The sequence below is a fragment of the Parambassis ranga genome, chromosome 3 (genome assembly GCF_900634625.1).
Source record: "Parambassis ranga chromosome 3, fParRan2.1, whole genome shotgun sequence".
NCBI lineage: Eukaryota > Metazoa > Chordata > Actinopteri > Ambassidae > Parambassis > Parambassis ranga.
The window spans coordinates 22,909,887-22,933,785 of NC_041024.1; the positions used below are offsets into that span (position 1 = coordinate 22,909,887).

General features: G+C 40.4%; 1 protein-coding gene across 1 annotated transcript in view; it reads right to left on the bottom strand.

The window, feature by feature from the left end:
- The window catches only part of LOC114433466 (neural-cadherin), a 233,782-nt gene that overhangs the window by 89,780 nt on the left and 120,103 nt on the right, over positions 1–23,899 (bottom strand). The window contains 10 exon segments of the mRNA XM_075353396.1: positions 4,668–4,852; positions 7,216–7,309; positions 9,006–9,336; positions 9,430–9,800; positions 9,803–9,872; positions 10,657–10,848; positions 11,744–12,412; positions 12,560–12,722; positions 12,836–12,956; positions 23,749–23,892. Of these exon segments, the coding sequence (XP_075209511.1) occupies positions 4,668–4,852; positions 7,216–7,309; positions 9,006–9,336; positions 9,430–9,800; positions 9,803–9,872; positions 10,657–10,848; positions 11,744–12,412; positions 12,560–12,722; positions 12,836–12,956; positions 23,749–23,892 (2,340 nt within the window).

Sequence of the window (23,899 nt, forward strand, 5' to 3'; positions counted from 1 at the left end):
ACAAGGACACAGGCAGACAGAGAGACAGTCAAGAGGGATGGGGGCTGGGGGTAGAGGGTAGTAACTCCTAACGCAGAGTGGCAGCCTTTGCACCTGGCTTTGATCCAACCTCACAACTCACTTCTGCTCTCTCCTTCCCAGGGGCTTCGATGGAGGCAGTGCACAGGCGCCCTCCTGCCTGCAGGCTTGTGATTTCACACAAACAGGCGCACAAAAATGGATAAATATCCGACTCATGCGGTGTAAGAGTTTTGTGAGAGTGACTCAGACCAAATGGTGAGAACAAACATTTTCATGGCCTTTTTTTGGAGCTTGTTGTGTTTTAAGAGTACCAAAACATAGACAAGCCTTTTCATGTTTTCTTTACACCAAGTTTTAACGACCCTTGAAAACTTGAAAACTATGTGGAATTTCTTTTTCAAAGAAACCAAACATACTTACAGACAAACAACACTGAGGGCAACCAAGTGCCTTTTCTTCAATTATTTGTAACTATTGTTACTGCAAATACAATTAATTATTAGGGTTAGGGTCAGGGAGAAAAAAGGCAGAAAATGTTCTTGTATGTTTTTTTAAGTCTGTATGACTATGTGTTATAATAATGATGCAGCATACTAAGGATAGTAAAGTAAATGAGGCCAAAAAGCATGTGTTAATATAACTACATGACATTCTACCAAAACCAAGTTTTTTGCTGTACTCGACATTAACTGCTTTTTTAAAAATTTTAAATTTAAAGCTTCCAGGGCAGTATTAGCTCAACAGCACTGTTATAGTTTTTAAACCAATTTTCCAACCCCAAACAGCAAGAGACATGATCCTCATGTTGATGGTCTTTACCAGAATCAGACAAGCTTTTTGTCCTTAATTTCACCCCTTGCGACCAAAACACTAGCTGATTTAAGATCAATTTCATCCAATTGAATTTTATTTGTGAACATCAAATTTGTACAAAATTACAATAAAAACTGAACAAAGGCAACCGAGGAAAGGAAAAACGCCCCTTTAATGGGAAGAAAGCCTGAGCAGCTTCAGGCTCACAAAGGGGGACGGTCATGCTGAGGGTAAAGGAGACGAGTGGATTTTTGTTCATCACAAAGACTACAGGAAGCCACAAAATGTGTTTGGGTCTTATTAGAAATGATATTTTTTCCACCAATGTTGTTAAAATGTAGTGTTGATGTATGAGAGATACTATATCTAGAACTAGATATAGAGATACTATATCTAGTTCATGCCATCTTTGAAAACTTCAAAGCCATAAGGTGTAATGCCGGGTATACACTTTGTGATTTTGGGCTGTCCCAGACGAAAGATGACCATCATAGGAGAATCGTGGAGATATCTTTGGTCGTGGCTCTAAAACGGTGGTTCAACTATGGCCGTTGTCAGCGTCTTTCGACCAAAGATAACCTGAGTTAACCGGTTTCAGAAATTTAGGACGACTGATCTCACAGTGTGTCAGCTGCTACAACCTTGTCAGCCCACATCTACATCCTCCTCCTACCTGCATACTGATGTACGCCTGCGATTCAGTGAATGGCCATCGTACACCCTGCATACATCAAACTTGACGTCATACCAAAGTTTATTAGATCTACGTTGCATAGTGTGTCATGCAATGGTCTTATAAAAAAATCGCACAGATCGCATAGAGGCCATAAGAGTATGGCTGTCCTCAGGAAAGAGTGAAGAGCATGCCAACACAAGTTTTTCTTTGGTTCACAAAACCAATAGATTAGCATTGTTTTTTCTGCTTTGCAAAGACGCTGCCATGAATGTTGGACTGTTAATCCAAGGTATTGTTTATTTCCTGAGGTACACACACATTGACCACGTTAAGCGAAGAAGATGCATGCGCTGACACAAAAATCTGTTTGCCCACTTGTCTATATCTAGGGGGTATATGTCGCTGGCATAGGCAAACAAAGACACATTATTCACAGTAATTGAATGACAATTTACAGAACAATCAAGTGAAACTGGATAATTTCCCACGGCACACCTTTTGGCACACGGCACAGGAGAGAATGCTACGTGGGACGGGATGTTTTAGTACGGCAGTACCGTAATTTGAACGTGACTAAAATGTTTCTATTCGGCAGCTTTTAAACCCTACGAGTGTATCATTAGCAGCCGCCATTTTTCGGTCTGAAGTCCGCTCCCTAATCTGTCCGGGCAGCATTTTTGAACATATATGCTGAATCGTCACATGTTGCGAGGCGATAAATTTGATCAGGCACACCCCAACTTTTCATGGAACATGCAGAGCACATACACTTACATCAAATGGGTATTATAAGTGATGACTGACACAGCAATCAGGAAGGTGGAGGAAGTCCCTGGCATATCACTTAAACTGCCAAATATATTTTCCCAATTTCTCCATATTGATCCCACAGCGCCTGCACACCGGAAGGCAGACAGATGTGAAAGAGAGAAAGCAATATCTCTACCCTGCATCATTGCAGCACAAACTGTGCCAGCCGCTTGTGTTCAGTGTATGCACTCATCATGTGTTTTTGACATTCCTGGGCAATATGCAGTTAGTCTCAGCATGCGTTACGTGGACATCTCAAGGACTTCTTTTTTTTTGTTTACCACCATTTTTTATACCTTTCCATCAATACTGAGAAAGAGAGAAGGAGCTTTAATCTCAGCAAGGCAGATTTAACTACTGCTTTCTTTGTGTATCCTTATTGCATTCTACATTTGTTCTTGAAATGGGATTTAGAATGTCAAGGAGGGTGTAAGTAATGCTATAAGTAGAATATTTTCATAATCCCCGAGACTGAGAATCAATGAGAGTGTTTATGCCAAAGCTCCACATGGAAAAATAAAATCCTGGAAATGGCTACAGTAACATATCCTCTGCACCGACACACACTCTTGCTGTGGTAGACAGCCTGCACCTCAGGATCATCCGAGAGTCATTAATCCTTTATATTACAGTTCGTTTTGAAACCACAAACATACAATTTTTGTGTTTGTTCCTAGCCGAACTACAGGGTAGAAGCATTTGAGTGATTCTGACAGCGTGCTCACAGTAGTGTCTGACACTGAAGCTCTCCAGTTCTCAATTTAAGTCCCTCTGTTACATCCAGGGCCTATCAAATCAATACACTCTACAGCCAACAGCCCTTTGATGACAGTCGAGCCATTGGAAAAATCCACACAAAAGTGGTCACACAGGTATGAGCTATTGTCAAACTTAAGTACAAGGTTTAAACAGAAGGTTTCATAATAAAAAAACAACAATATTTACCACTTTTGTTTTACATTTCCATAATTCATCACACATATATTTGCCAGTCCACAGTTTGCATGTGATTTAATTTCCCTTAGACGAATAATAAAAAGCATGCAGCAGCTGTCTTCTGTCTCTGGGTATAGCGAACATTAATTTACCTCAGCCCTCTTTTAGAATGAGAAGAAAATCCCTTTATCTACTTATATGAGGCTTGACTCTCTCTTTCACCTTTTCCTTTACTTCTTTCTCTCTCTCCCTCCGCTCTCTTCCGTCTTTGGAGAGCATCCGCTGCCCTCTCCGTCTGCTTCTATTTCAATATCTCTGAAATCATAAAAATCCTTCAGCCATGTCCCATTTCTCTAAAGCGAATTTAATTCGGAGCAGACAGCCGATGTGCTGTACATCAGGTAATGATGGATGCTGTTCAACATGTGAGGAGAATGTGCTGGCAGAGCAAAACTTCACTAATTATTTTCCTAGCATAAGTAATGGAAACAGGCTCTTCTGTGTGTGCACTGTCAACAAGCGAGATCCCACAAGTCAGGGGAGAAGAATTAATAATGGGTACAATCTCTAGCTAAAAAACATCTTTAACTTCCACAGTCCCTTTGAAACACTGCAAACAAGCAAGAGCAAAGAGTAATCAGTGCTCATTATTTTTTTAAGACTTGAGACAACTCTGCCCGTAATCCAAGACTCCCCCATCAGCAGGTATTTAACAAACCGCCGTTGTAATACGCCTGACCTGTTGCTGCATAGCACATCAGTCAGAGGGAAATGGAGGCAAAATGTGCTTGAGATGTCATAGCCAAAGGGATCAAGCACTTTGATAGGATGTCAAAACAAAACTGATACAATTGAGCACCAAATGGAAAAGCCTAAAGCTCAGCTGTAATTTTGTAAGTCAAGGAAAGGTTTTGTGGAGAAAAGGATTTTGAAGTGGGGTGAAGTGTTCACAGCAGATGCAGACTGAAAGAATCTATACAATTACAAACTATGCCCAGCTTCTCATTTGGGTCCTGCAGGCTATATTTGACCTGTGCTGCTTTTGTTTTGGCACACATTGACATTGCAAAAACCCCACGGCTGCTCTGCTCTTATTCACATTTATTTTCTGTAATTTTTAAAAATCTTACATTATTGGTTTTAATTTAGTCAACATCAGGTGACTGCCCTTAAAACCTGCCCTTTATTTAGATTTAGATTTATTTCGGGTCTACAACTTTCTTGAGCTTTTATTCACATTACCGCTACATGTGAAACTTCAACTGCATGATAATATACAGGAAATACAAAAGCAACAACCTATGCTGCATGAAAACCAGGACAGAGACAGCAAGAGATCAGAGGTTTCTACCTGGACAGCCAAATTATAGAGACAGAGTGCCTCTGTGTGTCTCAGGAGATTCGGCCTTACCTGCCAGGCGGAGGGATCCAGAGTTGTAGATGGCATTGTCTCGCAGCTCCCTCACATGTACTGTGACGGTAGAGACAGCATCGGGCCAAATTCCATCTGACACACGGACCTGGAACTGGTAGGTACCAGGTGGGGCATTCTCCTTGATGATCAGGAAGCCTGTCCGCTTGTTCAGTATAAAGTAACTGAAGGAAAGAACAAGCAACAAGGTTACCACACTGCACATTAACTCAAAATGCCTATGATACGAAGAGCTCTGTAGATGATAGAGAACGTTTAACATGTCATCTTCAACTCAAAATTAGCCTTCATTTTAGACCAACTGTTAAAAAAATAAATAAATAAATAAATAAAATTGATAATAAATGAAGTCAACTGGAACCACTTCTTCTCACAATTGGATGCCGTCTGGGATATCTTAGGCCATCCATTGTGTCATGCACTGATCTCCAGGCTACAACGAGCTGGATTTCAGCATCCTCCCACAGGTAAACAGAGTGACCGCTGCATGACCTGGCCTACCTTTTCTCTAATTGCTTGCAACCTGAAAGGGTCAAGTACCTGAATATATAGGACTAACGGCTGGAGTGGCAGTAATTGTTCATTACACTATTCAGTATATCTCAGTGAGTCCATAGAGAACAGCAATGTCAGTTGTTTGCCAAATGTCAGCAGGGTAAACAGCTAAATGGGAAGCAACTCCACTAAAAGCCACTGCTCTATGGGGGCGACCTGAAAGAGCAGCTCTGGCCCTTTATATTGGCAGGATCATTCTTGGTTGGTTATATTGTGCTAAATTTCAGCATTTTCAGTATTTTATTGCAGATATTGTACTGAATTTATTTTTTTATTTTTATTTTTATTTTAGATACTTTAATAATCCCAGAGGGAAATTGCTGCCAAGCAGTGTCATACAATGACCAGCAAGTACACTGGAGGCAGAGTGGGTAAAAAGTCTTGCCCAAGTACACACAACAATGACTTAGGGACGAGTTGGGATCGACCACCAACCCTGCTATACCACTGAGCCACTGCTGCCCACATAATGAAATACAGTAAAATACAATAATTCACTTTACTTTTCGGTTTTTGTGGTTTTTTGGGGGGGTGGGCTGATCTACAGGTTTTCTTCAGTTCTTCAGTTACATAATTTCAGCGAAAAAACTGGTTTGTTAACGCTGTGAAAATAAAAACAGTTAAACCATGTGGAGTTCCTGTTTTTTTTTCAAGTATGGTAACACCTATGGGAAATGTGTGCACAGTGATTTTAATTTATTCATTATTTTTTTCAGTAATCAAAGAGCTGTGTTGTTCTGCACAAAGACATGTTTGACTTCTCTGTACTTCTAGCCCTAACTGTGCTGTTTCCATAGCAATGCAAAACCTCTGAATAACCAACGCCACATTTTTTTTTTATGAAAAAACAAAATAAATTAATCACTATTTATTGGCCACCATTTACGTTTTTTTCATTTGATCCTTTATCTGACACTGGCATTAGACATAAACCATTATTACTGCTGAAAATAATCTCATATTTTGCAGCACCTCAAGGATCAAATGTACTCTCCTATTTACAAGGACCTACCATTTAACAAACCTTATCTTCACCTAGTCGCCTGCACAAACCAGTCCAACTATCAAAGAAGACTGATGAAAATGCTCTTTCCTCCCTCTCAGCAATGTGTTTTGTATCGTGTTTTAGTGTTTTCTGCTATTAATCAACTGCACAACAGAGGCTTTGCATTAGGTGGGGACAGAGCGGTACGGGGAAAAAGAAGACAGTCAGGCATAAAGACATGCAAGGAAGCAATTTTACTTGGTCCTTGTCTCCATGCTCCCCTTGTACAGTAAATGAGCTCATTCAAGTTTAATTAGAGAGGAAATCCAAGGCAGAACCTTTGCAAATCAAATAATAAACCACTTGTAGAGACAAGGGCCGCAATAACTCATTTTACAGCACATGCTCTGGTGTGTACATCATGTCTTAGCTGTGGCACTTAATTCTGTGTTTTACATCATTGACAGACAATTTCACTCCTGGTGTGCTCTTGACTGACTCATGACTTGTCAATACATACTACATATCTTCACTGTTTAACTAAGCACATGCAACTATATTACATATATCTAAAACACACACACACACACACACACACACACACAAATCTAGAAAGCAGGAATTTCACATAGAGATGTTGTTGCTTTCCATTGTTTAAATCTCACAGGATGTAGACAGTGTGCTGTTGGGGACAAACAAGGTTTTCTTGACATAAAGCAAACTGAACAAACAGGCCCTTTTCATTGCTGTCATCTCCCTAGTAATGTGGTTTCAATTTTTTTTTTTTTTTTAAAAATGCATGATTGTACCAGCTGGCTCCTCTGCAATAGATTTATACTCTTACATAATGTATAGCCGCAGAGACTCATCTGCCATGTGGGGCTAATTTGTTGAGGGGGGAAAAAATATATGTCTTGGAAGAATGGAGGGAGCCAGTTAATTGCACCTTTACTTATCACAAACTCCTGAGGTAATGAATGAATTTACCTTGGCACATGTCCTTCAAAGACATATGTCTTGTTGTCCCAATCATCAGGATCAGGAGAGTAGACCTTCCCAAGCACTGTAGTTGGCATGCGGCCTGGAAAAGAGAGAGAGAGAGAGAAAAAATCTATCACTTTGCTAATGAGTAAATGTGAGAGACTGACAAAGAGGCATTGAGCAATTCGTAAGCAAGGATACTGCTCTGCCACTTATTCCATGTGTACATTACATGAATGGAGGTTGAAGGGAAATGTCATAACACTTGGTACAGTAAATTCACAAACACAAACAAACCAATTTACCAGTGAAGAATAAACAGCCTTTATATACATGTCTCAAGCTTCATCCACCATTTCCCTTTCAGCAGAGCTGAGAAGTGACATGCAGGAAGTGGGCAAAGCCAGAACAAAATGCACAGGAGAAAATGCGGTTTGAATGCACAATGATTATAATCAAGTAGAAGAAGTGTTGTTGCCATTACTCTCTCTCCTTCAATCCCTGACTCTCAAAACCATGTGGGAATTATTTAGAGGGTAGTGCTCAAAATACGAATGCAGACCTTGACATGTTGAATTTTAGCCTGCTGGTTGTCTTTGTCAGAAACTTTTCAGAAGAAACTTTTAATGGTAAGAACTGCAAGTAATTTCAGAACAAGTAAAGCAACAAAAGCACTGTATGCTACTGACAGACTAAGAAGGGATGCAAATATTTCACCTACTTGTAGAATGTATCATGTAGGACAGTGTATCTAACAATGCAACTAACTGATCCCAGATTTTCACCGACCGTGTAGTAATGCGTCGTGTAACGTAAGGGTAGCAACAGCCGCAGTGAAACGCTTCTATTTACCTAGCGATGCATAGTAGCATGTCCCAGAGATGTCACAGCCAATGACATGAGCTGTGTCACACACAAGTCGCATCAATTTGCACCACCCAGAGCAGGCTGACGATAAAGCACCAAAATGCCAGAGAGATATATATTACACTATATATATACACTATATATATATATTATTTCATATCTTCATACCAAATTGTGCAATCCGAGTTAGACTTGTATTGATAAATGCATTACAAATTGCACATTTTTGCTTTTGCACCTGTGTTTATTTTTTAGCTTGCTGTAAATACCGTTAGAGGTATATTTTTTTTTTTTTTTTTTGGTATGCTTGAGTGACTGTATTTGGCTGCTGCAACAGTGAAATTTCCCAGCTTGGGATGAATAAAGTATTTTCTATTCTATTCTATTCTATTCTATTCTATTCTATTCTATTCTATTCTATTCTATTCTATCTAGTGGGAATTGATGTCGCGGAACTTGTACGTTACGCATATGTCGGTGTAAATCTGGGGTAACAACACAAGCATGTTCTGAATCCATCCGTTAACATGAACAAAAATAGCCTCATCCAAGCAGCTTGTTTAGGAGCCATGGAGGTCAGGTAATCTGCTAAAAGGGAATACAATTGTGACTGACAGCGTGTCAAATGATGAGAGCCTTTGTAACCCTTAGAATAGCACCATGGGAGTCATTCTGAATAACAGTGACAAAAGAAGTGCTAAGGTGGAAAACACAATAAAATGGTTTATGTCTATATGTGGGGGTTAAAATGAAACAGCTGGTAGTATGAGCTGTATCTACAGAGGTAGAAAAGTGTGAAGGCAACGTTCAAAATGTGTTTAATAAAGTTCATGAAGAAAGCCTTTCTTGTATAAGAAGTGCCTGTATTATCCTACGCTTCACTTCTTTTTCAGTGCCTTTGAATCTCACCATGGAGATACCACCCTCACCTCTGTGACTGTTGATGAAAATCTTCTTCTCCCCTGCCATGTGCGCATGATCGTTTTGGTCACCAATGGTCACAGTCAGTGTGCTGGTCACTGATTTGACTGGTTGGCCGCTGTCACTCATGATAATGGGAATGAGAAACTCTTTCTGGCGCTCCCGGTCGAATGTCCTTAAAGCCGTAAGAGTTGCTGTGCCGTTAAGGTTGTCCTGGAGGTAGAAGTCATTGCTGTAGCGATACTCAGAGGGCACGGTGAAGAGAAAGGGTGGGCCATTCTCAGGAGAGTCGGGGTCCACAGCACGGAGGAGGGTTGAGGTTTGGTTCAGCCTTACTACCTAAATAAGATGACAGAGGATGAGGGGTTGTGACTTGTTCATGATAATAAATTATTATTAGCTTCTTTTTGTCAGTTTTATTCAAACACCTACCTGTGGTCCAGCCACATTCTCAAAGACAATAGGGGAGTAGACCGCCTCAAATGCTGGTCCGTTATCATTTACATCCAACAGAGGCAGCTGAACAGTGGCACTCCCTGTTAGAGGTGGGACTCCATGATCGGATGCCATGATAACCAAGTGATGTTGGGGTGTCTTCTCCCGATCCAGAGGTCGGGCCACCGACAGAACACCGGACTGATCAATGGTGAACAGACCTTCAGGATCAGACTCTTCTGATAGACTATAGGTGATGTCACGGTTTTGGCCGGAATCAGAGTCACTGGCCACTAAGTGTGCCACACTGGTTCCCACGGCGATGTCCTCGGGTAGTGGAGCCAGTGACAGAAAGTGTGGAATAAAACCGGAGAGTGATCATTGTAGTCCTCCACTTCCACCACACAGTGCAGAAGGCTGGAAAAGTCCAGGTCTTCAACCTGAAATGGGAACCACAGTAAACATAAATGTGCGTTATACGACATATATTACCGGACCGAAATATCCTGGACTGTAGAGCTGCCACTACGTCAAAAAACACCTTGTTAAAGAAACTTCTGAACACAGTTTGCGATGAAGCAACATCACACCACAGTTTTTATATTAGCTTCTAAAACTTAGAACTAAAACTAAAACTGCCACTAAAAAGCTAAAAGCTGGCATGCGATCTTTGAAGTTCATGTCTGTGATACCGTCTGTGTTACTGTCTTTGTAGTATTACCTTAATTTTAAATTCCTGTCTTATCTTTTGACTGAAGGTCTGATAGGTTGGTTTGAGTTGAGCTTTTATGCCCATCAGTTTTGACAATGCTCTAGGAGCATTATGCAACCAAACATGGTTTGCGTGGCTCAGTGGTATAGCAGGGATGTCCAATAACTGGAAGGTTGGTGGTTCAATCCCAACTCCTCCCTAGTCACTGTTGTGTGTCCTTGGGCAAGGCACTTTACCTGCATAACCTCCAGTGTACTCACTGGTGTATGGCGCTCTTTGCCTTAAGCAATTTCCACATTTTAATTTAAAGCCTTCTAAATCTAATCTTTTTGAACACTGTTCATCCTCTAGCCTTAAATAAGCCAGACTTGTATGTCTCCATATCCTATTCACAAACCTTGACTGAAGGCTCCTTGCACAAACCTGAAATGAAATCCCATAAATTAGGGAGAGAGAAATGACACCTAGTTGAAAAAGCCCTTAGTGCAAGGTTTCGTCACTGGATGGGCTACCTTCAGAGTGAGGTTGAACCTCTGCTCGTTGTGTCGTTCGTAGTCCAGACGTTTCTTCAGCCTCAGGGTGCCGCGCTGCTCCTGCTTGTGACTGACCATGTAGAACTTCTGCTCTTGGTCCCCAGCCACCACACTAAAGGTCAGCTGGGCATTTTCTCCAGTGTCTCTATCCTCTGCAGCGAGCTCCAGGACCTTAGAACAAGCAATAACATTGGCCGAGGCATATATACAGGTGATTTTTCATTTTGATACATTTGCTTTAATATATCTGGGGTGGTGGTGCATTTTGGACAATAACACAGTTATTGCAATGCAGACAATATTATTTCTGGTGACTAACCGCATTCTGCTCTATAAATATTAAACATTAAAATTAAAAAAAAAAAAAATATTGTCAAGACGGTCCAGAGAAGGAATGTATGAATACAGAGCTGATGGTCATGTTGTGTTTTTACAAAGGCCTTAATATGTTTTTTTCAGGCCAGTCAAAATACTGCACTTCAATAAGGGTAATGCAAGGGTCACTGTTTCACAAAACTAATGATTTAGGCTTTGTACCTTTTGAAAACTGTTTACAGCGAGGGCTACTTCAAAGGCTTTGAGTGGAAAACCTGGGTTTTCAGAAAGGCTCTAATGTTGTAACTGTCCTTTTCAAATTGGCTAACCAATTTACATTTGGGAGACTCATCACCATATAAACAAAGAAAAGAGGCTTGTTGCATGCGTTATGCTTGACTAAATTTTCAACAAAGTCCACATGTGGTACAGGATGTGGCTCAGGATGTGGCTAAATGCTGCTAGTGAATGTGAGGTAGTCATAAATGTGTCATAAAAGCATTGAGAAGCAACAACAGTCCATTTTTTCCACAGATATTTGGAATATATTTTATTTTTTACTTTAAACATTAGAATGGACGGAAAGGCAAATGGATCCCACTTATAATAAGAACTAACCTCTGCCTGAGACGCATTCGAATATATAATTACAAATAGAGAAACCATAGCATATTTTACCCATATAAATACTGGGTGATTAAGTGGAGCAAAATTCCAACAATCAAATGGTATCCAACTGACAATAACCCACCTCTGCATTGGGCTCTGCGTTCTCAGAGATCCTTGCCAGGCAGGAGTGATCGATGAATCTTGGAGCGTGGTCATTCACATCCTTGATCTGAATGGTTGCAGTTCCAGTTCCTGTCATCCCCCCACCATCCCTGGCCTCCACAACCAGGAGGTAAGACTCTACCTGTTCTCTGTCCAGACCACCCATCCCTACAGTGATGGTCCCTGTGGTGGGGTTGATGGTGAACATTTCTGAAAATGTGGGCACTGCTCCCACCTCAGCATTAGTGGCATCTAAACTACCCACAATCCTGTAAGAGAGCACGGCGTTCTGCCCCACGGCCGAGTCATCCAGGTCGGTCGCTGTCATCTCCATCACCGAAGTCCCCACAACAGAGTTCTCTGCTACATCTCCGTGGCAGCTTGGAGCACAGGTGAAGATGGGTGCATTGTCATTGATGTCCCACACATTTATGATGACATCAGTGAAGCCTGTCAGACCCTCACCACCCTCATCAGTTGCCAAGACGACGAAACGCCAGACTGCACGCTCTTCGCGGTCCAGTGTCCGCTGGGCATAGATCTTGCCTGTGACCTCATCGATTACAAATTCACTCTCTGCTCCCTGACCATGTAGAGAATAGCGCAGGGCCTCCTGGTCAGCATCCTTGTCAGGGTCCGATGCTGTTACCTAAAACATGAACAACACAAGTGCAATGTGTAGCCAAAATATATCAGAGGAAACCTTCCTTAACCCAACATCAACGTCAATATGCGCAAATAACAAATAAACAATACAGCTGAACGATATGTATATAGGTAATGTAATGTAATGTACCTGTAACACAAACACCGGCGAACCATCCAGCTCCTCTGTTACACTGCCATAGTACTCATTTACGGTAAAAACTGGGGCCTCATCATTTTTGTTGACCACATTTACTGTCACTGTGGTGTAGTCTTCCCACTTCCCATCTGAGGCCAGAACATGAAGCTTGTACCTGAGCAAAAGTCAAATATTTATTTCAGATTTTACTTAAAGCTTTAAGTTAAAACAGTGAATGACAATATATTTCAGGCAAAACCAGTATCTTTTGCTGGCATGTGTTCCTACCTTTTGTTCTGTTCATAGTCCAGAGGCTGGGCAATGAAGATAGTGCCCACCTCTGGTTCCACATCAAACACCCCTCCTGTGTTTCCTGATGTGATCTGGTAGCGCAGCTTAGCGTTCCCACCTGCAGACAGAGGAGAATGAAAGTTGTACAAGTGAACCTTAGTTGCTGACAAAGCAGAGTGCAGTGAGTAAGTCTTTTAAGCTATGGTAATGTGTTTGTCTCTTGTATATGTGAAGAGGTTTGGTGAAAGCTTGATGCGCCATGGACCTAGTGCTGACTATTGCTGCCAATTTGACAGTCGCTCTCCTGATGGCATTAGTTTACTTTGGCAGAATAGAAGCAGATTTCTGTTTCTTTAAACAGTAGGCAGCTTCTGTCATTACAGAGCTGATTAACATACATAGTACAAAACACAGAAAATGTAGTATAGTATTTCAGTATACTTCAAGACATCAATCAATTAAAATGCTGCTGCTGCAAAAAAATCTGCCAACAACACTGAAAATTCTTGGCACTTTATGTCAAATGGTTCAAATAAAATATATAGCTACAATAATTTACAAGACAATGTTCAAAAGCTAAATAGAAATAGAAATTTCATTTCATTTGTTTTTTTAGAATCAATAATGATATAATAATATATGATAATAATAATAATAATAATATTCTGACTGGTATGTGTATATTTAACATAGTTACATCTTTCCATGAGATATTTAGTTTTTGTCCAAGAGTTTAAATTGAGGTAACTGGAGGTAATGGATTTAGTCAGAACTGAGGAAGCCACTTAGGGGAGTGGAAAAATGTCTATAATCCATGCAATAATTGTACATGTAACAATGCAGGTATACATCTGATAAACTGGGCAATGGTCAAAGCATCACCAGTGTGATGTGTGTGCGCTAGGGCAGTGCAGTGTTATTAAAAAGTAGTCCATGAAAGGAAGAGCAGTGGACCAATAACAGGGTCATTGGTGTGATTATTCACAAATGGAAGAAACATAAAACAACTGCCAATCTCCCTCGATCTGGAGCTCCATGCCAGATCTCACCTCGTGGAGTTTCAATGATAATGAGAACGGTGAGGAATCAGCCCAGAACTACTCGGGAGGAACCTGTCAATGATCTTAAGGCAGCTGGAACCACAGTCACCAAGAAAACTGCCAGTAACACACACTACACCGTGAAGGACTAAAATCCTGCAGTGCCCGCAAGGTCCCCCTGCTCAAGAAAGCACATGCACAGGCCTGTTTGAAGTTTGCCACTGAACATCTAATTGATTCAGAGGAGGACTGGCTGAAAGTGTTGTGGTCACACGAGACCAAATCTAGCTTTTTGGAATCAACTCAACTCAACAAGTTTAGAGGAGGAGGAGGAATGCTGCCTATGACTCCAAGAACACCGTCCCCACCGTCAAACATGGAGGTGGAGACATTATACTTTGGGGATGTTTTTCTGCTAAGGGCTCGGGACAACTGCACCGCATCAAAGACAGGGCCATGGATGGGGACATGTACGTCAAATCTTGGGTGAGAACCTCTTTCCCTCAGCCAGGGCATTGAAAATGGGTCGTGTGTGGGTATTCCAGCATGACAGTGATCCAAAACACACAGCCAAGGCAACAAAGGATTGATCAAGAAGAAGCATATTAAGGTCTTGGAGAGGATCTGCAAAGAGGAGTGGCACAAAATCCCCTCTGAGATGTGTGCAAACCTTGTGGTCAACTACACATTTTGTGAGGAGATCAGTACTTATATAATTCATCAAAATGTGAATGTATTTATAACTTCTTTGAAAAGCATTGTTTTGTTTTTTTTGTTCTGTCTCTCACTTCAAATAAACCTACCATTTCTTCATTTCTTCATTTCTTCATGTCTTTGTTGGTGGGCAAACCTACAAAATCAGCAGGGGTTGAAATAAGATTTTCCCCAACTGTACGCATGGGTGGAAAAGGCTGGCCTAAGAAGGACACCTACAGTACAGTGGCGTGAATCGTTTAATAGTGGCAATGACAGAGATGATTCAGATAGACGTGTCAGTTGGGGCTGCTTAGCTGCAGACCTGTCAGAGTGCTGCCTGTCCGACCTCATCATGGCACTGATATTCCCCTCATGGCAGGGTTTATTTCTGTAGGAAAGTGCACCCCAAAACCCTGCAAACAATTCTTCATACTTGTCATATGGCCATGTTCGAGCCCAAAGCAGGAAATTATAATTTAGTCTAAGAGTGCAATCAGCAGCAAACCAAAAGATACAAAGGCGCACAGCATTTAACAACGTTTCAAATCATAAACTCACCAAGCATTTTTGTCTTTTTTTTCTTGTTGGTTTTTGGGGTCCTAATTGTGACACCGTATCTTGTTTCCTGCCTGTTTATGTGTGCCCAGTCTGTGTTGTGCTCCATATTTCTGTTAAACTGCTCCAGGGTTCATTTGGAAACAGACTGACATCCGCCTGTCCATGCAGTCTTGCAGAGCAATCACGTTAATTATAATCAAACCAAACATGTTAGGTGCATACAAACCCTTGCACCACCTAACAATCTGCTTCTAATATCTTTGTGGAGTCCTTGTTCAATCGGTTAGAGCTGTCCTGGCAGCATGAACTGCACAATTCCAGGCAGATGGGGTTTTGCACTCTAATCAAAGTGTGCTAAAGCTCAAGAACACCTATGATGTAGGCATAATTCTCCACAACAGGGGTGTTACACGCAATGCAAAGACATGCAGAGATCCATACACATATTTGCTGTGCAAAAAGGCACATGGGCAAGAACAACTCAATGTGTGTGTGAGTCATATATCAACTAATGAAAAGAAACCATCATGTGAAGTCTTCCTCTCACTTGCAAAGGTCTTTACCTACCAGACGTAATAATATCTCATTTTTTGTGTTATCTCTGCAAACTATTTTTAATAAAGTCTCTTAGATGCTGATCAACAAAATGTTCCCTCTCCATGCAATTACTGGTAAAGCCTAGGTCGGCATCTCAATCACTGCTGCATCTACCACCCCTAATGTTAATATGAAAGGGAAAGTAGAAACCTCTGAAGGCAAGATGAGATTCACAGCTTATTAGCAAGATAAAAGTCAAGGAAAGAGACAGGAGAATGCTCTAATCCAGATCGTTTTGTACCGTCTGTCTGTTTTCATTTTAAATGAGACATTAGGGGATATATGCAATTGCATCCCTTTTTGTGCTCTCATTCTCTGGTTTTTCTAGGTGTCTGAATCTCTTAAGTGTTGAGAAAGCTGCTCAGTCCCAGAGGGGAAAAAAAGAAACAGCACAGGGAGCAATACAGCAGTTAAAACAAACAAACAAACAGAGAGAAAATTAATGTTTTTATTTTTTTCCCAGTTGTACCAATTTTAAAACTCTTTCATCACCCAAGACACTGTAGTTTACAGACATAGAACAGGGAGGTAAAGCACCACACACACACAGAGGGCTTGCAGATCCCACTAATAACAAAGACACGAAAGATATCATGCACTTTATAAGCGAGGTATGCTGTAACTTCATCTAGATGTGCCAACCTCATTTACCTCCTGGCAATCCTAAAGCAGCCTGCCCTAACTAGGTTACATGACCATTGTGATTAATTTAAAAGTAGAGCATGGGATGTGATCATACATAACAATACCGGCTACATTACATTCAGAGCATTTCAATTTTTTCAATGTCATACCTGCTTCAAATAAGGCACTACTTTTATGCGACCGTTTTAGCTACTTTTATAGGTTATTTAACATTTGGTGTAGAAAATATCAGCTGATAAAATATCAACACATATTGCCATCATCTTTACTGTCGTCCTACACTTATCACCCCTTAAGCATCATAGTGATATGCCATTCTATGCCACTGCAAGCTAGTTACTGCAAGCTAGAAGGGGAAGAATCTCCAGACGGGAATAATGTCCCTTGTTGACATTTGTTAAAATGAAGTGCACATATTTGCACTGGGTTACAGAACGTACTTTGGACCGAGATTCTTCTCAAATTTGGTTTACCAAGGAACTTAAGTTACCTCTGAGAATTTGATACTCAAAGGTCAACATAATAAAAGTCTGTATAAAAAACCAAAGTCTAAAACAAAGACAGTAATATGACTGACGGCAGCCTAAATCCATAAAGCACCACTTTTTTTTTTTACAGTTTGTAGTAAAATTTGCTAAGGGAAACTGTTGGGAATAAGTAGGCAGAGCGTGTCAGACTTGGCTGCATTCATCTTAACCTCTGTAGTTTGGGCTGCATATGGCACAGCTCGATGCCTTGCAAAGTCTCGCCAAAAAGTTCGAAACAGATGTTACTTATCTGAAATAAAGACAGATTCATAAACTGCACAGCTTATCTTTTGGGCTCAAATGTTTTCTGAACCACAATTAACCGAAGCCTTTCTGTGAAGTTTGAAATAGGGGATTTTTTTTATCATTATTTTGTTTTAAGATCTCCTGCCACATGATTTCACAAAACAATAAGATAATATCCAGCAGCTTTAAGGAGTCTGGCAGTGAAATTACTATACAAAATGCCCATTATTTTCTTTTTTACTATGTGTTTATATGGCAGCAATTTGGGTACCTGCTGGACACAATAAAAAGCAACAGAGTGACAGACAGCACACTGACAATTTGTAAGCAAAAAACAAAAATAGTGCCATACACAGCAGATAACATAAGCACTATGCAAAAACACCTACAGGACTTATTGATATAATTATAAGATCTAATGACAAATGTCATCCGTCTGACAGGAGGGCTGTTACACAGAATGTTAAATTATGAATTACACAGTGCTAATCCTAAATTTAGAACCATTTATGGCAGGCATTTTAAAGATTTTAAAAATTAATCTGGACACCAAAACTAAAAACTGGTTCTAAGTATTTAGAGTGGCAAGCAAAAACTTTTGTAGTCAAAATTCTGTTCATAGAAGATGAACTTTTCACAAACTTTACAGTAGAGTGAACAAAAGAAGTGAGGACGATGCTTATTTTTAGGCACCCAATACATTGAGAACTTCTATCATGGTCTCTAAACCTTAATTGGCTGGTTAGGGCTACAGCGTTTGCACAATCATCATTAGGAAAGGTGATGTGATTTCAAGCTTTTAAAGCTTAATAAAGTCTCCTCTAACTTTGCCTGAACAATCAGCATAAGTAGCTAACTAGCACTCTAAAAATTTAAATAACTGATGCCCAGAAGGAGAAGAGAAAAAAAGAGGATTTTATGTTAGCATTTCCTCTGTTCATTGCATAATTAAGAAAAGGCCGTTCAGAGCAACAGCAGAGGTCAATTTGAGGTCTGACAGAACAAACTTTCTAACAGAACTACTTATGATTTTATAGTTGTGGTGCATTGTTCTACAGTCAATGTACAGTTAACGCTTGTAGGAAAAAGTTATGTGTTTAGCCCTATAAAGCATCTAAACCCTGTAAAGTGATGCAGGTCTGTGTCTGTGGGTATAGAAATGTGCAGAATTATACAAAAGCAAATGTCCACCAGTTCATCTGGACTTTTACTTGTTTTGAAATATTTCATTCATGGTAGCTATAAATAAAATCTGCAGCCTAGCACCTGTAAAAAAACATGTTTTGTTATAAATAAGTGTATAAATTTAGACTTAGAATGAGATATGGTTAAATCAAAGTTAAATCTCATTTTATGATTAACTTCTAGCTACTCTATGTGCTCTACATATTTACGTTGCCATTGCTTAAGAATCCTGGGTGCTGGGTGTCTTGTGATGCGACCCGTTACCACGGAGACAGACAGCGGTTATTAGGATAGCAGTGCACTCATTTTCAGTTGGAGACGTTGCTTGATTGTTTACAACTTAATTAGCTTATTGTCTCCCGCCTAACACAGCATCGTGAGTATGTACCACTGTTATATATCTGCATATGAACAATTCCGTTATCGCAAACGTGGCGTTGTTTACAAGTCATGCTGATTTATCATTTTAAGTTTATTGGACACACGGCTGTATAAATAGTATTTTCTTTAAATGAGAAATTGACATTGCATTTCTTTATGATAAGTTCATAAAATGCGCTGACTGTTAAAGAACTGTTATTAAAAGCATAGTAATAAACACACATTTACAACAATGAGCTACCTCGAGGGGCACAAGCTGAAGGCCATGTTTTTCCTGGCAAGACAGGAGGGCTTCTGTAAGGTAGAATTGTCCCAAACCCACCAGACAAGAACTGTTAGGCTTATATGGCTACACAAGTACATAACAAAGGTCACATAACCATATACAGTATATTGCCAAAAGTATTCGCTTATCTGCCTTTACACACATATTAAGTGACATCCCATTCTTAATCCATAGGGTTTAATGTGACGTCGGGCCAATCCTTTGCAGCTTCAACAACTTTAACTCTTCTGGGTCTTTCCACAAGATTTAGGAGTGTGTTTATGGGATTGTTTTACTATTCTTCCAGAAGTGCATTTGTAAGGTCAGACACTGATGCCAAACGAGAAGGCCTGGCTTGCAGCCTTCAGTTTAATTCATCGTGTTCTTTTGGGTTGAGGTCAGGACTCGCTTTGTGCACTGGAGCGCAGTTATGTTGGAACAGGAAGAGGTCATCCCGAAACTGTTCCCACAAAGTTGGGAGCATGGAATTGTCCAACATATCTTGATATGCTGAAGCATTCAGAGCTCCTTTCACTGGAACTATAATACCCCGTTCACACTGGGGAAAAACATGTGGCCTAAGCAGGATTCGGCCGCATCCAGATCAATCCAGATGTGTTTTTTTCTGAGCGTGAACACCTCGAATCCGGCTGTATCCAGTTTGATTTCAATCCGGCTAAATCCACCCACGAGAGGTGGATCTAGCCGGATTGGCTCCAATGTGGCTCAGGTGTGAACGCAAATGTGGCGAGCGAATCCGGCTAGCGACATGCGACTTCCGGTTAGCGATGTGCTACTTCCGGTTCACGGGGCGCGACACGGGACAAAAAACGCACGACACATGCGCACATGCGGTCCTACCGCGGCCTGAATGGACTCTGTATATAACGAGGCGCCACCTAGTGGTTTGGAGGACAACAAACACGCTGGATGAAGCCGGATTGAGTGCGGACACAAGTGTGTGCTAGCCAGATTTGAAAATAGGTCTGAACGCATCCAGCTTAAAGGCTGTCTGGGCTCAATCCTACTCTAGCTGGAATGACTTTCTCCAGTGTGAACGTGGCCTAAGGGACCAAGCCCAGCTCTTGAAAAATAACCCCACACCACAACCCCCCTCCACCAAGCTTTACACCAGGCACAATGCAGTGAGACAAGTACCGTTCTCCTGGCAACCGCCAAACCCAGACTCGCCCATCAGATTTCCAGATGGAGAAGCTTGATTCATCACTCAAGAGAAGGCGCCTTCACTGCTCTAGAGTCCAGCAGCGTGCCTCACACCACTGCACTGATAGTTTGCATTGCACTTGGTGATGTACAGCTTGGATGCAGCTGTTTGTCCATGGAAACCCATTCCATGAAGCTCTCTACGCACTGTTCTTGAGCTAATCTGAGTGCCACATTTGGAGGTCTGTAGCGATTGACTGCAGAAAGTTAGCAACCTCTGAGCACTATGCGCCTCAGCATCTGCCGATCCCGTCATTTTACATGGCCTACCACTTTATGGCTGAGTTGCTGTCGTTCCCAGTTGCTTCCAATTTGTTATAATACCATTGACAGGGGACTGTGGATATAACTGTGAAATAATGTTCAAGCCAAACAATTTCCGGTGGAGTTCTCCTTTAAAGTTCTACCATAATCAATAGCTAAATGTTTACATGTTTAATTGAATTAAATTTAAATTACACTTAACCTCTATCAGGGTTTTATGTAATGATGTTACATGGGCTGGTAATGACTCCAGCTAACCATATTAGCTGTGTGATAAGAACAACCGTTTTTTTGTGTCCTCATTATCAGCAGCAATGTAAATCACTCAACTATTCTTCCCTGATTCCTTCTTCATTAATCTAACCTGCTGCAGAGCACATATTAAGGTATCCTAGAGATTTAATAGAAAGCTGCAGTAAACACAACACAAACAACAGTGTTTTCAGGTCTGACTTAAATAAAGTGACTGCTCTACAGGTGAGGGGCAGGTTAAGCAAATCATGCTTCACTGTTTGGTCCTGACCCTGGGAACAGGAAGCCAGTGCAATGATTTGAGGAGTGGTGTAATGTGGTCCAGTTTCCTGGTATCAGTCAGGACTCTGGCAGCAGCATTTTCTGATTGTTTTTTTGTTGATTTTTCAAGATCTGTGCGGATGCATTACAATAATCTAGCCTTCTAGAAATGAATGCATGAATATGTTTTTTGTGTCTTTTTCTGCCAGATTTCTGGCTTCATCTGTAACCCTTAGTGACAGGGAGTCGAGGTATGCAGTGATCTTATGACATGTTATGTCAGTAAGGGGTGAAAATTAAAAAATTGTTTCCCATTGGTTTATTTCAAATACACTTATTTCTTGACAGGATGATCTGAACAAGGTTCTGTCCTCTAAAAAACATTGCATTTTGCAATTTTATTGCACACTTGAGGCTGGTTGTATTTTCTGTTATAAGTAATAGCACAATTAACATAATTTAGAGTATTATAATTCTAGAATGTCCATAGAAATAGAATTTAAAAATATTAACAGTGCAATTTAGTTAGTGATATAACAAATTATTTATTATTTTTACTATAAAAAAGTGCTTTTCAGCTAGTGTTGCTTTTCTTTCAGACTAAAATAAATGAGAGAGAAGAGAGAGTACCCACACCAAAATGAAGAGGCACAGAAAAACAGACCATGATAGGCACATCCTTCTATTGTGTGATGCATTCACACAAAGCACACACAAAGTCTGTGTTTTCCTGGAATTTACAGTTGAAGACTCATTACTGCACACTGTCATGCAAAAAACTTAATCAGCCATCATTCAAGATTTCACTTGAATGATGAATGACTTGTTTTAGCCTTTTTTTATTATTATCAGATACTCCTGCTGTGTAGTAAAGTTATAATGCGTGTTCCTTAGCAATAAACAGGCAGAGGAAAGGTATGGAGATGGGCAAACCGTGTTTCGCAAACTGTGGTTGGTAATTTTCCGATGCAATTTTAATTGTATAAATTACAGGCATGGAAGATTCACACAAGATTAAGATCACAGACAACCCTAGCAATTATTACAAATTTCCAGAGGTCCACGGGTAAAGGTGATCTTTTGCAATTAGGGCTTTAGTCTACTGACTTTAGAAACACGTCCACTTACATGTGCGTTAACAGTTTAACATTTTACAACTAACCTATTTTGCCAAATGTATGTTTTTACGGTCCAGCAGCTTGATGTTTTTATGGTGGAAAGCATCATGCAAAGCTGCTTTGCAGGTCTGGAACGTATGACTAATACAAATCATCTAGCTAGGCAACATATAATGTATATGATTAGCTGCGGTTAAGTATAAGGCCATTTGAGAGAACCTCACAATCCTATGTACAGTTTCATACTGTACACTTTAACAGCTCAAAGACTATAATATAGTAAATTATATTATTACAACAAAGCAAAAGCAGCACTGTAAAAATGCAAATTGTGAATCTAATATTAAACACGACCCTCTTCTTTGTTGTTCTCCTTTCTCTTTTAGAGTTTCCGTGTGCTACCTATCTTGTTTTGTTCCTTCCTCTTTGCTGAAGAGTTAAAAGGAAATGCATCAGAAAATGCTGCAAGGGACCATTAAGGCAGCTGTATTTCCAGTCCCATTGCTCATGAAACCCCATAGAAAGCCATTTTTAGTTAAAAGGCTGCAATTAAACTCACTCTAACCTATCTGTCCATCAACAAAGGCAGACACAGTTCAGTACAGACACAGTACAACTAGCTGCTGATGAAAACTACACCCCACTGGCCTATAACAGTGAATACTGGTTAGTCATGTAGAAATAAGGCTGAGGCGGATGAGCAGTTGCTTTAACCTGTTTGATACCTCACAATGGAGCTTATGCATCTGTTTTGTGTTATCGTAGTTCCTTTATTCACCTTAATTTTGTTTTGTTTTGAAGTGGAAGCATCTTTTGTACACTTTTGTTCAACCCTGTTGCAGACATCTTTCTGTTACAAAAGTATTGGCTGTTATTGTTCATGTATAACTAACAGAGCTCACCATGCACAGTGCTGAAAGAAACATTCATTAAAGATATTCTTTTCTTTTTCTGTCATGCACTGCCTGTGGCCATGACAGCTGAGTGTCTTGGCACACCACAGACTCAAATCATTTTAGGCAAGGACTCAGATCCTAACAAGGCCTTTTAATTAGTGCTTTATTGGGAGCAAGTCGACTGAAAAGATGGTATTGTAACTAATTCGCGTGTTCCTTACTTGACTAATTTGTACATGATAAAAATTGTGTAGACCTTTTATGTATTCAGAAAAACGAATCTAGTCTTCTACTAGTACAACTTTCTCCAAGTTTGTTTGGCACAGTCGTGTCAAAAAATTCCAAGGACATTTACCAGCTGTAGTTTCTTCGAGACATTTTCATAAACTGAAGAAAAAATGTTTTGAAGCCAAAAACCATGAAAGCGTACATTTGAACATTTTAGAGCTTCTCTGCCTGGTATCCAAAGGTTATTTTAAAATGCGCTCTTCAACAGTGGCAGATTCAAACTCACATATTGCCTTGTTTTGACACGGTGCAATGTTTTATAGCACAGACCTTCCCTCAAAGTGAAGGGATAAAAGTACTGATGTAAAAGTTGTTTCTTGAATGAGGCAAAAGTGAAACACTTTGGGCATGAGTGAAAGTGATGTATAAGAGTTGGTGTATAGTACTAGCCCAAACATCACTTCTACACTTTCCATTCTGCATCACGCAATCATACACTATAAAGATTTATATCTTATGACACCCACCTTCATCTCCATCATTGGCACTGATGGTGAGAATGGCGAAGCCCACGTCAGCGTCCTCATCTACATCGACTTCATAGGATGACTGTGAAAACACTGGCTTGTTATCGTTGACGTCACTGATGAATACACGAACATATGCTGTGTCTGAAGA